This window comes from Nannospalax galili, unplaced genomic scaffold (genome assembly GCF_000622305.1).
Source record: "Nannospalax galili isolate Female #2095 unplaced genomic scaffold, S.galili_v1.0 scaffold332, whole genome shotgun sequence".
In the NCBI taxonomy this organism is placed as follows: Eukaryota; Metazoa; Chordata; class Mammalia; order Rodentia; family Spalacidae; genus Nannospalax; species Nannospalax galili.
Window position 1 is genome coordinate 3,148,339 of NW_008333794.1, and position 15,479 is coordinate 3,163,817.

Here is a 15,479-nt window from a genome sequence, read left to right on the forward strand (position 1 = left end):
TCCCTCCCTCCCCCTCCCCCCCTCTCCAGAAGAGGGCATCGGATCCCCTAGAGCTGGAATTACAGGCAGTTGTTAGCCACCCAGTGTGGGTCCTGGGAACTGAACTCTGGTCCTTTGCAAAAGCAACAGGAGCTCTTAACTGCTATGCTAACTCTCCAGCAGGCCCCTCCCCTGGTCTTTAATTGGTTGGTCAAGAGGGAGCTTGGTAGTCCCATACCCCACCTGTTATGGCCTTTAGTGCTGGGCTTAGTGCTTCCCTCTACGGGCATGTTTCATGCTCACACACATACATATAACAAATTGCTGGGAGTTGGAGTGTGGGAGGCTATGGGAGCTGGCCCTGAGTGAAGGCTGTTAGATGGAGGGATGGGGTCTGAGGTCCAGAGGAGTCAGGAGTTCTGCCCTTCAACCCTGTCTCCTTGTGTCTACAGGTCAGGGCTGCCGGACTCAGCTGTGTGCTATATTTCAATGGAAGGGACTGAGTCCCGACAGCGGAGGCTGGAAGGCTCTGGCAGGCTAAAGGAGTTGGGGCTACCACCTGCTCAGAACACAGGAAGACTAGCAGAGGTTTCAGAAGATGGACATCTGGGGACTTCTGACAGCCAAAGTGTATGTCCCAAACCACTGGAGGCTGAACCCAGCAGGGAGACTGCCTTATCCATTGGCCTGCAGGTGGCAATGCCCTTCATGTTTGCTGGCCTGGGGCTGGCCTGCGCTGGCTTGCTTCTCAACTACTTTCAGGTGAGAAAGACCTATATGAAGGAGAGGACCTTGAGAAGTGGGCAGCCTAAAAGAAAGGAAGTTCTTAAGTCACTAGTGACAAAGACTAAAATAACCCGTTAAGTGCAGCATGACAGTGGATCAGCTCATGGAGCCTTAATCCCACCTACACATGCCAGATTTCCCTTGACCACTTCCTGTGCGTTACCAGCTGTGCAGGTCTGCTCTGGCTGCTGTAACAGAGTCAGCAGATGAGGGAGTGAGGGCAGAGAGAGTGAGGGGCAGCTATTTTGTCTCCATTCCAGGAACTGGAACCCTAAGGTCAAGGTGTTAAAGGTTGGTTTCCTCTAGGGTCTCTCCTCCCAGGTCCTTTCCTATCTGTCTCTGTTTCTTATAAGGACATTGGTCATGTAGGGTTAGATCTGTCCTAGTGGTCCTGAGACATGGAGGATTAAGACTGACACAGGAATTTGTGGGTATACAGTTCACCTCATAGCAACAACATAGCATAATGCTACTACCAAATGCCATAGTGAATAAACTGGGGAAGTGGCCCCACTGGCGAGGGGCAATCAGTGGTAGACTACGGCAAGTGGAGCTGCTGGCTCCAAGATGACCTGCGTGTGTGCTTGGATAGACATCACCATATCACTTTTTTACTTTAGGGAAAACTGTTAGATGCATGTTCCTGAACAGTTAATGGGCAGTTTATTGCCAGCCTTTCTGATCTTTTTTTTTTGGGGGGGGGTCTTTTTGAGACAAGGTCTCCCTGTAGCCCCAACTGGCCTAGAATTCACTATGTAGACCAGGCTAGCTTTGATCTCACAAAGATTCACCTGCCTCTGCCTCCCAAGAGCTGGGATTAAAGGCATGTGCCTGGTTCAGCCTTTCTGATCTTTAACAGTTTGCTAAGGGCTGGAGAGATGGCTCAGTGGGTAAGAATGAAGACCTGAGTTTGAATCCCCTGACCCAGGTAAAAGCTGAAGATAAGCTGCCGGTACACCTGTAACCCAGCATTGGGAGCTCTCTGGCCAGCCAGATAGCTGATATGGCAAGCTTCAGGTTCAGTAACACCCTGTCTCAAGGGAAAAAGATGGAGCATGATAGAGGAACAGGACACCCTCCGTCCTCCTCTGGCCTCCACATACCTGCATATACATGTACTCCTGCACATGCATGCAACACATACACACATACCCCATACACAAATCTGCTAAATAGAAAACTACATTTGATTGTATTAATTTCTATTGTTGTCTAGTAAGTTATCCTAAAACTCAGCAGTTTAAAATATCACGTGTGGGGTTGGAGAGATGGCTCAGTGGTTAAGAGCACCAGCTGCTCTTGCAGAGGGTCGGGTTTGATTCCCAGCACCCACATGGTGGCTAACAACCATCTGTAACTCCATTTCCAGGGGATCTGATATCTGATGCCCTCTTCTGACTTCTGTGGGCACTGTATGACACAGGTTCACTTACGCACATACAGGCAATGCATTCATATACACAAAATAAAAACAATAAAATATTTAAAGAATAAAATATCCCACACTTCTTTTTAATGTAATATTTTTATTACTTCTTTGAGAAATTCACACATGCATAAAATATATTTTTATCATAGTCCCCCAATTCCTCTCCTAGCTCCTTCCAGATCCACCTCCAGCACCCTACCCCCTTCCAACTTCTCTCCCTCTCCCCTCTCCCCTCTCTCCTCTCCCTTCTCCTCTGTCCCCCTCTCTCTCTCAACACACCCAGTCCAGTTCCAGTTTGTGCTGCCAGTTTGAGTGTGGCCATTCACTGGAGCATGATTGAGCTACCAGGAGCCACACCCCTAAAGAAAACTGACTCTCCCTCCCCCAGAAGCCATTACCTGGCTGTAGTTCCTCAGCTAGGGATAAGGGTCCTGAGTACTTCCTCCTCTGTGCTAGACTGCTGACTGGCTTGGTCTTGTGCACATGCTTTTTAATAAGCTCATAGTTGCTGTGGGTTGAGATCCAGGTGTGCTCAGTGGGGTTTTCTGATCTCTCCTGGGGCAGCAGATGTTTTCCTGCTCTCTCCTGGGGCAGCTCCTGGGTGTCTACCTGACTGAGGCCTCTCTTTGCTGCTGTCCCCAGAGGCTCCCTTGTCCTTGCCCACATTGACATCTGAGGCAGGTGTGTGCAGACTATAGAGGAAGCTGATCACAGAGGCTCTGCTGCTCTTGGTTAGATTTGGTTCCCACTGCAGTGGAAGGGGTTTTGTAAGAGCATTGTTGTGGGAGGCAGGTCAGTGGCCATGACCAAGTACATTATGATTGCATTGCTTATGAGTGACACGGATTAAACATCTTGATCCTGGTTTATAGCATTTGCCTGTTTGCCTATGCACTATGGTTTGAATGTGATGTATCCCAACCACAACTCACATTGAGGCCTAGTCCCTAACATGACTGTGTGGAGAGGTGCTGGCACCTTCAAACGGCGCTTTGGCTCATGAAGGAAGGCATTAGTGTAGTTCCCTCTAAGCAGAATCAATCATCCCCAGACTGGACTGTTGCAGAGTGAGTTTGGCTTCCTTGACTTTCTCCTGCCTGTGAACCTTGTCCTGTGACCCTTCTGTGTGCTCTTGCCTACCTCCTCTGCCTCTCCAGCATGATACAGTACAGCTAAGGAGCACCAAGGATCTGACTGTATGCTGTCTTGAAATTCCAGAACTGTGAATTGAAATTAACCTCTTTCCTTTATAAATTAGCCAGTCTCCAGGGTTCCATTACAGCAACAATAAACAAACTAAGGGGGGCTGGGGAAATGCCTCAGTTGGTAAAATACTTGACATGCAAGCATGAGGACCTGAGTTTGGATCCCCATGTAAAAAGCCTGCCAAGGTGGCACTGTGCCACAATCCTAGTGCTGGGAAAATGGACTTAGGGATCCCAGGAGCTCACTGGTCAGTCAATCTAGCCAAATTGGCAAAGTCCATGATCAGTGAGAGACCTTGTCTCAAAAACTAAGGTGGAGAGCAATACAGTCAGCCTTTGCTCCCCCCACACACACACACACACGGCTCCTGGGAGGGTCATTTCTGCATCAGGGCTTTGGGGACGAGGGATGGAAGTTAGCTGTCTTCCACCTAATCCCACCCCACATTACATCCGTGATGTGAATGTTTCCAATTGCTCTTGGCCCAGCTGGTTTCACCAGATTCCCTGGGGCAAAGGGTCTCAAGGAGGCCTGGCCCCTCTAGCATAGCACTGGGGCATCTACAAGGGCCTGAGGATGTGGGACATCCCTGCCCTGTAGGCAGGCAAACCGAACGCTTTGGCTCTGTCCTGCTTTAAGGAAGCCTCTGTGGCTCTGCCAGGGTTGGGTGCTATTTCTAAAGGTGTAATAGGCAGCCAGGTATGGAAGATCACAAGATTGGCTTCTGGGACACTCTACAGGTAGCTGGTTGTTCTAGCTGTGCACACACAGTGTAGGGCTGGAGAGCAGCCTATGGACAGTGGGTAACCATCATGAGTGGCTCAGGAACTCTGAGGGCATGAGAGAGAGGCAGCTATAGTCCCCCCTCAGTAATGCTGGTGGAGAGGCCAGAGTGGAGAGGAGACTTCCTGGAGGAGGAGACGCTGACAGGAAGGCCCAAGTGGAGAGAGCTCCTGGGCAGCTGCTGCAGCCTTCACTTGCTTGTGTGGGTGGGTCCTGCTGCCTCAGATCAGAAAGTAAAGGAGATGAGAAAATGAAGGGCTCAGTCTGATGTCTGGGGTCTGGGCAGTGGGCATGCCTTTAGGAGTGCTCAGCATGGTCAGCTGGCCCATCCTGCCAAGGCTCTGGGTAGTCCAGTGTGTGGAGTCTGGGAACTGCTCCTGGGTGGGTGCACAATTCTGTCATGGAGTCCGAGATGGAAGCTGGGGGTGGTGATGTGTGCACCAAAAGCTCTCACGCTTTCTCCCTGCTGCCAGGCTGGAGATGGAACCCAAGACCTAACACATGCTGAGTTGACCACATTCCACCTCAGGGATGTCAGTGTGGAGAATGGTCGGGAGCCACTAATGGGCTCCAGGACTGTGGGGTGGACTGGGGAGCTTGTTCAAGGTCACCCAGAAAGCCACCTGATGCTTGACCCAGATCTGTGTGCTGCCAAGGGAGACCTGGAACCCAGTCAGGATCTGAGATTTTCCACTGGGCCATGGAACTATTTTTAAAATCACACTGAGATGTTTTGTGTTGTGACCCAGTAAGCTGTGTTGTTGTCTGTTGTTCTCAGCTTTTCTAGGAAAGTAATTTTTCCTCACATGACTACATTCTTTTATTTATTTCTGCCAGTGTACTTGACGGTTCTAAAAGCAAATGGTTACAATAGTCAGCATACACAAAAGACAGTGATAAGAAGGGAAGCTGTAATCCTGCTAACCAGGTAACAGCGTTACCGTTTTGGTGTTAATATCCTCTGAAATTTTGCGTGTGTGTGTGTGTGTGTGTGTGTGTGTGTGTGTGTATGTATGTATGTGTGTTTCTCAAAAGTTGGAGAAGCAAGTTTGTGATGATTTGTGAGTTGCATGTGTGCTTACATGGGTCATGGTCATTTCTCCTGTCTCCTGTAATAATGAGAAGGGTTCAGGGAGACACTGTGTGTCACTGTGTATGCTGTTACCATGTTTGACCACATTCCAAACTACAGTGGCCTCATGGGAGGTGCTAGAAGAGAGTGCTGACCTGTCTGTGCCATGGGAGTGGGCCTCTGTCATCTCAGGAGCGCCAGCCCCCAGCCTCTCTGCCAGCCAGTCTCTTTCAGTGAGTGTTCAGCAGCCAGAGCAGCACCGTCCTGGAGGAGCCGCCTCAAGCCTGCTGCTGCACACTCACATGTGAACACACCAGTCCAAACTATGGATGACAACCATAGTAAAGGCTACCTGGGGGTGCCAGGCATGCTCTCCCACTGAGCCACCTCTCCAGGGCAGCGAGGCCTGTGCAAAAGGAAACTGTCTTGCCTTTGGTGTTGGTGTGCATTGTGATCATGGGCAGCTCCTCATAGAGCCTGCAATTTCTCATTTGCTAAACTGAGTGCCATGTGCTCTCAGTAAACATGATAGAGGTGTTTTGTCCACTGAGTGACCATGAAAGGGCTTCATGGAGTCAGGTCAGAAGTGACTTCTCTGTTCCAAAACTGCAGCAGGCCAAGAAAAGGCAGGAAGGTAGGCACGCCTGTCTATGCTTCTGCAGGGCCATCCTTGTACCTGCCTGCATTTGGGGATCCTGGGTAAGGAAATGTGAGGTTCTGTCCCACAACAGGGGGATCTCAGAGGCCAAGAGGCACCTCAGCTGTCCACAAGGTCAAAAGTAGATTGACTTGGAGACATGTGGGTCAGCAGAAGGCATGACAGAGCACAGGCATGCTATAGTGGGTCCACAAGAAGTTCCTTCTGGGGTGTACATGGGTGAACAGTACAGGGGTGCCTGTGTACTGGGAGAGAGATGGCTCAGGTGGAGGGCTCTATAGAAGGTGAGGGTCTGCGTCCTGTTCTCAGGCAGTGAGGTTACCTCCTTACAGAACCTTGTGGAGAGGGAGTGTTGGTTCTTGGGGGAGGTGTGAGAGGGTCATGGCTGAGATTTTATCTCTGGGTTGGAGCTGAAGAGTACATGGGGAGAGTTCTGGGGAGAGTAGATTGGATATGAGGCTACAGTGGGGTGTCTGCATACAGCTTGCCTTTCAGCAGATGTTCACTGAGGCAAGAGGTTTGGCAGAGGCAGTAGAAGAAACCGCCATGGAAGATGGAGAGTTTGAGGTGCTCACCCCACACAAGGGGCTGAGAGGGTCGATCTGGAAACTTGAGAGAGCCTGGGTTGGTGGAGAGGCAGGAAGATGGGTTTCTGGGATAAAGGACAAGGATGAGGTGCTGGGGGTCCAGTTACCTACTGGTTCAGCATCCCAAACCTCACTCTGGTCTCTGACCTGCAGTTTGAGTGTCCCCATAGCAGTGCTTGTCTGCCCTGTGCACCTCACTCACTGGCAGGGGTTGTGGCCCGTCACCTGCACGCAGTGTCACATGTGGTGTGGCTGGCTTTCAAGCACGAACTACCCAAGAGACAAGAGAGGGAGCTGCTGCTCCTTAAGATCCAGGCCCTCAAACTGCCCTGCATGGTGCTTCTCTGAGCAGTCAGGATGTGGAAGGGGTAGCAGGGATACCAGCTTTCAGCAAAGGCCCAAAGTTTAGGTGTGTAGGTCTGGCTCCTATGACAGGTTTAAAATCATCAGACAAGGGCCTAGAGAGATAGTTCACAAGTTAGGATCACTGGCTGCTGTTGCAGAGGACCTGTGTTTAGGTCCCAGCACCCACATAGCAACTAACAACAATCCATAACTCCAGTTCAGGGAAATTAGACACCCTCTTCTGACCACCATTGCATGACACAGGTACACTTACATACATGCAGGCAATACATGTGTACACATAAAATAACAAATAAATAAAACCATTAGGTGAATGTCCAAAAGAGTATGAGTGAAGACACAGTGGGAGGGATTTGTGGGTGGGGCAGTTAGTGGAGGGTTCTGCTTGGAGAGGTGCCTCTAGGCTGAGGGATTTGGACCTGAGTGTGGGATGGGTGACCTGGGGGAGAACAAGGCAAAGTGCTCAAGAGGGCGGTGTCTTAAGAATGAGGACAGGAGTGAGACCTGGATCCCACTGGTGCCCTGGGGTCAGTGAGGGTCAATCTGACCCTCAGTTTAGGGCCTTTTCTGGTAGAGGTCTCAGTTTGTGCTTTGTCAGCTCATTATGTCCATCGTGGCTTCCCAGCTGGGCCCCTTCCCTTCAGAGGGGTTGGCAGAGCCAAACGTGAATGTCCTAGCAGGAAAAAGGAAGGTCACTTTGAATACCTAGAAAAGTCTTCCAGGCCACTGAAGGAGTTAAGGACCATGTTTCCTCTGTGAATACAACCTTGTCCTGTGGCCATGAGCCCCTGGACACTGGCATCTAGCCAACCACAGGTGTGGCTTCTGCCGTAGGGTCCTACAGAATCTTCAACTTTGTGTGATAGAATCTCAAGGTGGACCTGGGGCTGTGGTCTCCAGGCCCTTCTTGATCAGGGTACAGTGGCTCAGGACATGTGTAGAGGGCATTTACCAGGACCAGGCTCACGTGGGCTCTAGAGAGTCCCTGCCCAGCCTTGCTGGCATGGGCTGGGCTGCTGGACACTGTCAAGGTCGCTGCTGAGGGACAGCGAGCCTCCCTAGCAGGCTGGCAGAGAGAGGTCCCAGAGGACACGCAGCCTCTCTGAGGAGAACTTAACTGGTAGGATGGACAGCAGGCCCTGGTGGTCTCCGGAATGAAGCTCTGAGTGGGTCTGGCCTCTGTTTGCTCTGGCCCTCAGCCAAGGGATTTTGGGGGGCTCTCTGCAGTGCTTCCTGGAAAGCTTCTGTCCCCGTGTGACTTCTGCAGAAGAGAGTCCGTGGGCAGGAGAAGAGAGACAGATGAAACTGTGCCTAACCATGGTGGTCACCCAGCTCAGCCTCGAGTTCCGCTTTCAGGGCAAGAAACTGCGGGGATTCAGCTGTGAGCTCATCCGTTCCCCCCACGGGGTCCTTCCTGAATCCGTCCTCACTATGACATGTCAGGTTGCCATACCCATATTCCTGTCGGGCCTGGGCATGACAATGGCTGGCTTGGTGATGAACATCATCCAAGTGGGTACTGGGCTCAGAGGGAGAGGCAACCGGGTGGAGGGTGGGAGCCAGCAGCCCCCTGTGGGCAGCAGCTCTGCACTGGGGCCAAGTGTGAGCGAGGCTGGTGGGAAGGTCTCCTGGGCCTCTCAGCATCTAAGAGTCACAGTGATGAAATTTGATAACCCTCAAAGGCAACCTGTGTGAGTCCACAATGAGGGGGTTCTACCTCCCTCCTGCCACTTAGTGTGGGCTCACTGGCCATGGCTACCATGCAGTACTGGGGTCTTTAGTCCCTCTCTGCCTCAATTTCCCCTTTTTTAAAAGCAGGGATGGTAAGAACACTGACTCTCAGAGTTGTAAGGACCAGGTGCCTGTGTCCATGCCTGCTGTGGTCCCACTCCGGCAGAGCTGAGTGACCGGCCCATTCCTTTAGAGTCCCCATGTGGCTCCTTGGGGGAGTGGGTTCCCTGCACCTGGCAATTTTCATCTGGCAGAGTAATGTGCCTTCCCTGTGTTTGCAGGTGCCCTGAGCTTGGTTTAGGAGATGCAATTTCCACTGTCCATCTGTTCTAGCATGTGCTATGGAACTCAAATGTCACTTTAGGTAAACTAGACAAAGTGTGAATCACAGAGGATACCCATCATCTCTCTTGACACTGGTGGTCACCAAACTAATTTTAGTGTGTATATAAACTTGAAAATACAGGACCATAGTAGAATGCTGCTTTTGATTTTTAAATTTATTTTTTGTGTGTGTGGTTGTGGTGCCGGGATGGAACCCAGGGCTTTGTACATGCTAGACATGTGCCATACCACTGAGCTCCACCCCAGTCCCTAACACTGCTTTTTAATTGGTAAAGTTACATTTAATTTCAATCCACAAGGATGTGTCAGGTATCATTTCCTGTTCCTATGTGTACCCGGTGTCTCCTCTATGATGGCTGGGCAGCATCTCCCTGGGCATCTGTCTCCAGGTTCTTGAAGTTTGGGGGTTGGGGGGTCAGGCACCTGGCTGGGTTCCTGGAGTCAGAGGGGGATCAGTAACCCCTGGAACACTTGGCCTCCCACACTCTGCCTGTTCACCTCAGAGCAGGACACTTGGTCTTCAGGGTGCTAGGTTTAACTTGTCCCCAGAGAGTCTGTGTAACTTCCCCCTGAGGGCCTCTGCCCCTCTCTGAGGCTGCCCTGCTGATCCTGGAGTGACGCCCAAACCTTCCTGCCTATAACACTCCCTCCTCTTGGTGTCTCAGTTGCTGCAGACTCCCAGGATACTTGCTTATCAGTCTGAGGCTGGGCAGTGGCAGAGGTAGCGAACAGGCCTCTGCAAAGGAGGAAGGCAGCTTCTTCCTTCAGGCCTGGGATTCTGGAGAGGAAACATGTCTGGACCATTTGAGTGAACATGGCAATTTCTAGAATGCCATAGGAAGAAGCAAATTCCAGGCAGAGGGCCGTGTGCAGCCTATGGATACATGGAAGTGTGCATGTGTGAAGCATGATGAACAGTGGGTGACTGCTGTCACAAGGACAGGAATGCTGCCCAGCTGAGAGGATCTCTGTCCATTCTGTTCTGAGTGCGAAGGAGCTATTGCTGTTGACATTGTGTTTAAAGTACACATTGCATTTGCTTTCATGGAGCTCAGCATAGGTGTGTGCAGGACCTTCAGCTGGTGTGTACAGTCTAGTGAAGGCAAGGACACCCGTCTAACCATCCACCAGGCTGGAGTGTCCAGTGATGGCCTGTGCTTGTGTTTGGCTATACATGAGTTGTGATGCTGCCAAGGATGTTCTTGAATGAGTTTCCTGACTCGTGTTGGATGTATACCTGGAGTGGAGTTGGCAGTGCAAGCTTAGAAGTAGCTGGGTGACACAATCATATTTATGACACAAAACTCAATCCTGGCATCCACAGTGTGTGAAAGGAGAGCAGGGAGGCTCCGTCCTAGTGCCACAGCTACTATTGCTGATAGGTTTCAGCCCCCGTCCCCATGACAGGGATAGATGGCTTTTTTAAGATTCTTATTTTTTAAAAATATTTTTATTTTGATTATTTTTAATTTTATGTGTATGAGTGTTTTGCCTGCATGTATGTAAGTGTGCCCATGTCATGCAGTGCCTGCAGAGGCCAGAAGTAGGTGTTGGTTCCTCTGGAATCAGTTACAGATGATTGTTAGCCACCATCTGGTGCTGGAATTCCAACCTTGGTCTTCTGTAAGACCAGCCAGTGCTCTTAAACATTAAACTATCTCTCCAGCCCTAAAAATTTTTATACTGAGTGTTTTGCCATATGAACACAAATGCACTATGTACATGCAATGCCCACAGGGGCCGGAAGAGGGTCTCTGGAACTGGCATTACAGATGGTGGTTAGCTGCCACGTAGGTGCCGGGAACTGAGCTCAGGTCCTCTGCAAGGGTAGCCAGTACTCTTAATCACTGAGCTATCTCTCCAGTCCCATGGGACAGACGACTTAAAAGTGTCACTTGATAGGTCAGTGACAGAATTTAAAACTTAGACTTACTTCTTGGGGACAATACCAGGTTAAGTCCTGGTAGGCAGAGCAGGAAGGGAACAGGAGAGGGGACAGGCCCAGGGACCTCTGCAAGAGAGGCAGGAGTTTGCAGATGGTGAGCTGAGTTCTGGTGTGGTCCACACGTAGCAGTAAGACGGGTGGAACACTGGAGATGTTAGGCCATGGTGTGGGCCCAGGGTGTCAGTCAGTGGGTTTCCATCCAGCTTAAAGGGATTGTGGGATCAAGAACTCTTGTTGCCACTCAAAAGAAGTCTGGAAAATGTGCCACTGGCAATGCCCTGGGAGAACAGTGGCACCAGCACTGTCCCCTTTGCCATTTGTGACAGGCTGCCAGGGCTGCCGTAGCACACTCTGGGTCAGGCAGTGTGCGCCACAGAAGTTCACATTTCCACAAGTGTGAAGGCTAGAAATCTGAAGTCAAGGTGTCAGTGGGGTTGGTGTCTCAAACCAGTAAATGCCACCTGCTTCCTGTTCCCTACATGGTCATCCCTCTGTGCGTGTCTGTGACCTAATCTCTTATGAGACACTGGTCTTGTAGAATTGGGGCTTACCCACTGTCCTGGTTTGTTTCTCCATTGCTGTGACAAAACACTCTGACCAATACCAACTTGGGCAGGAAAGAGTTTATTTAGCTTACATCTCTCAGGTCACAGTTCATCTAGGAGCCCAGGGCAGGAACCTGGAGGCAGGAGCTGGAGCACAGACCATGGAGGAACACAGCTTACTGGCTTGCTCCCTGGCCCCTGTTCAGCCTTCTTATGCAACACAGGCCCACCTGCCCAGGGGTGGCACCACCCACAATGGGCTGGGCCCTCCCACATCACTCATCAAGAAGATGCCCCTCAGACGTGGCCACAGGCCAGTCCAATAGAGGCAATTCCCCAATTGAGGTTCCCTCAACCCAGGTGTGTCAAGTTGACACTAAAGCTATCCAGCACACCCACCATGATCATTTTAACTCAGTCCCTCTTTAAAGACTTACATGCTAAAGTACTGGGATTAGGGCTTCCGTGTGTGAATTTGGAGGAGACAGACATCAGCCACTCTCAGTCGACAGACTAGCTCGTCTCTTGGTTCTGTGATGTCTGACATAACCAGTCATGGCTTGGCTTTCACAGCCAGGGCTGGGGGTGTCCCCCATAGTAGAACACATGCCTAGCACATGCAAGGCCCTAGGGCTCAATCCCCGGAACCACCAGTCAATCTCATGGCTAGAATTGTCTCACCTAGTGCAAAGCAACACTGCAGCAAGGAAGTGGCACTGTTGAGGAGTCCGCCTTCCTGCCCTGTGAGCCACAGCTCCGTGGGGAAGGTAGCTGTTGGGAAGGTAACTCCAGCCTTGAAGGAGAGGTTGCAGAAATGAAGGAGAGAAGGGGTCAGGAGGGGGAAGTGGGGCCACTGTGGACACCAAGATGGGATCTTTAGGGAGGCCATCAGGGAACTGAGGGCAGAGGAAACGTCCAGAGGCAAGCCTGTCTGGGTGGGTGCTCCATCCATTAGCCCAGTCCCACACAGGGGAGGGGGCCAGCAAATGGAGCTCAAGGAGCCCATGGTATGCCTGCATGGCAGGTCACTGAATCCTTTAGGAAAAGCCAGCACAGCACTGATCTCTGAGGGGGAGGATGGAAACTCAGGAGTTCTTGGCACTGCAAGGGGGAAAGCGTAAAGAAGAGAGAGGAGTTTGTTCTGATGTGGAGTTGGGGGATACTTGGCCTTGTGTGTGTGTGTGTGTGTGTGTGTGTGTACATTGTGCACCAGGCTATGGGGGAGGCAGAGATGGGGAAGGGATGGGCTGTGCCAGCCAACCCTGCCCAGGGATGGGAGTGTGTGTGCAAGTGTCTCATGCCTGAGGGGTGGGCAGGACTGATAGGCAGCTGCTCTCAGGCCTGTGGCCCCAGACAGGGAAGCAGCCATGCTGATAAGGAGGCCTCTGCAGGTGGGCCTCTGCTCTGATACTGTCCTTCATCTGAGAGCAGGAAGGAGTGTGTGTGTGTGTGTGTGTGTGTGTGTGTGTGTGTGTGTGTAAAGGGCTGATGTCTTTATTATAAAAGATCCAAGCAAATGAATAATTTGATCAAAAATGAAAACTTCATTTTCAAGAAGGAGGAAATTATAAACATGATAAAATGTTCAGACTCAGTACTGATAAATGCAAGGTAAGATTACACTTTGCTCTTATACAGTTGAGGAAAATGGGAATTTTATTTCCTCCTTATAGGGCCTCTGGCAGAGCCTTCACCTCTAGGCCTGGAGATGTACCGCTGCTTAGAGGTGACTCTCTTGCGCCCCCTCGAGGGAACCTGTATTTGTGTGCCCTCGGCTGCTCTTTCATTTTCTGGGGGAAAATGGAAAGGTGTGAATTTGTCTTTAAACCCAGAACTCTACAACCCAAGGGTTTTCTTTGGTGAGGTCACCATAGGCCCAGGGCCAGAAAGTAGAATGGTGTTCTCAGACTCGATTTGTGAACTATATAATTGTATATAAACAGGTAAGGACAGTTTCCTCCTCCAAAGATAACTTCCCTCTTCCAGTTTTCCTGAAGAAAACTGCCATTCTGTCTTTTCACTGCCATTCTGTCTTCTCAGTTTTTAATATTTTTATGTTTGAAGAAGACACTCTAGAAGACACTCTATCAAATGGACTTTTTTGTTTTGGAAAGCCCAGGCCCAATATAGTGCTGGGTGGTAACTTACAGTCTGTCTCACTGTCTGGGAGCTGAGGGAAGTAGGGCCTGCACAGCTGGAGCACGAGAGACTGTGACAAAGCACCACAGCCCCACCTAGTAGTTTAGGAGAAATAACTCTAAAATTGGAGACTCATTCTGGTTTCTAAGAAACCATGTGATGCACACAAAATTCCCACATGGTACAGATAAGCAGCACATTTTCAGGCTGGGTTGGGTCCTTGTCTAGAGCTCAGCCCTCTTGTTTTCCTGGCTTCTGAGGACAGGAAGCAGGAGGGAGTTTGCTTAAAGCCACTAATGCTTATTGGATGAATGGTATTTAAAATGTCCTTGCTTATGTGTCATTTAAAGCCATTTAAGACACTGCTTGGTTCTGCCAAGTCATCTCATGGGGGGTGGCAGGGTCACTGACTGGAGATCTCTAAAGACTTCTGCAGAGCTACGTCACCTGAGCATTTGGCCTAATCTTACTCTTCCTCTTGCAGCACTGGCCTGTGTTCAGGGAGGTTAAGGACCTGCTGACATTGGTGCCACCCCTGGTGGGCCTGAAGGGGAACTTGGAGATGACACTGGCATCTCGACTCTCTACAGCTGTAAGTGACAGCTGGACACCTCAAGTCAAGGACAAGGACAGCGTGTTCCCTCACTGGGCCCCCCTCAGTGGCTTGTGGGTGGAGATTAGAGTCTCTACTGAGACAGGTGTTGCTGGCTTTTGCTGTCTCATGATGCTGGTCCTGTCTCTTCTCTCTGACTGTCACCATTTCTCTGGGACTATATTGAACTGCTGGTAAGGAGCCTGCACAGAGCCCAGGGCTTCTTTCCTGCCTCACCCTCAGCGTCAGTTGATTCTGTGTGTCTCTGTGCCCCAGAGACTGTGTGCTGCCACCTGGACCCTGGGCCCTGCTCCTTCACACATACACATAGTATGCAGTGTAGGCCCAAGGGAGGATCCTGCAGAGGAGACAAGGAGGGTCTTAGTTGCCTAATATCACTCTGTTCTCCAGACCACTTCAGGTCCTGTCACTGTGGGTGTCTTCCCACTGCTCTGTAGCCAGCACAGTCCCTGCCTCAACTAGCTCTTCTCACCCCTCCCTGGCAGCCCCAGGGGTTGGGTTTCACCCTTTCTTTGAAGAAAAGGATGGTGGCCAGAGGAGGTATATTGTGTTCAAGGATCTGAGTCCTGTAGCTGACATGCAGAGTGTAGGGACAGGGCCTGTTGTGTCCATCGTTCACTGTGTGATGTTAGCACCTCTGTCACTGCAGAGCATGCCCATTTCCCCATAAAAGAGGCCAGGTCACCCGAACCTAGAAAACCGAGTAGCATAATCTATTCTGTCCCAATTTCTCTTCTGAGAGAGAGACCTCCTGTTCCAGTACAACCGGGCATCCTCTGTCCTTTTCTCTTTATGCCAGGCCAACACTGGACAAATCGATGACTCTCAGGAGAAGTTCAAGATCATTAGCAGCAACCTTGCAGTTGTCCAGGTGAGTCTCCCTTGTCAGACCCATGCCGCTCTTCCCCCTCCTTTGTGGAACTGCAACCCGCCTCTGTCCAGATAAGGAAGGAGGAGGCTACCTGAGCCTTGTCTCTGCACTCTTAGAGGAGAGCCTGGAGTAGTCCAGCCCAACCCAGGCAACCACCATAGCACTTGGGAGAGAGCCTGTCCTGAGACCACAGTTCCTCCAGCTTCCCCTCTGCCACCTTCCAAGCCAAATCCTTGAGACCCACATGTGCTCAAGTTCTACCAGGCCTTGCATTGGCTAGCAGGCCTCTCACCCCACATTTGGCCTTCCACCATGTTTCCTCAGGTCATGACACATCCTGAGTTCCACTCTTCCACTGTGCTTACTTAATCTTACTGGGGCCTGGTGGATCCTTCCTGTCTGGAAACTCCCCATTGGCCCTGCT

General features: G+C 50.9%; 1 protein-coding gene across 2 annotated transcripts in view; it reads left to right on the top strand.

Annotated features, from left to right (window-relative positions):
• Slc41a3 (solute carrier family 41 member 3) overlaps positions 1–15,479 on the top strand; it is a 35,828-nt gene that overhangs the window by 7,838 nt on the left and 12,511 nt on the right. Inside the window, exons 2-4 of one of the 2 annotated variants that reach the window (XM_008828588.3) lie at positions 432–741; positions 14,056–14,163; positions 14,984–15,055. In XM_008828588.3, the coding sequence (XP_008826810.1) occupies positions 469–741; positions 14,056–14,163; positions 14,984–15,055 (453 nt within the window). In that variant the 5' untranslated portion in view covers positions 432–468. The remainder of the gene's footprint in view (positions 1–431; positions 742–14,055; positions 14,164–14,983; positions 15,056–15,479) is intronic. The other variant, XM_017797018.2, reaches the window with a different exon arrangement.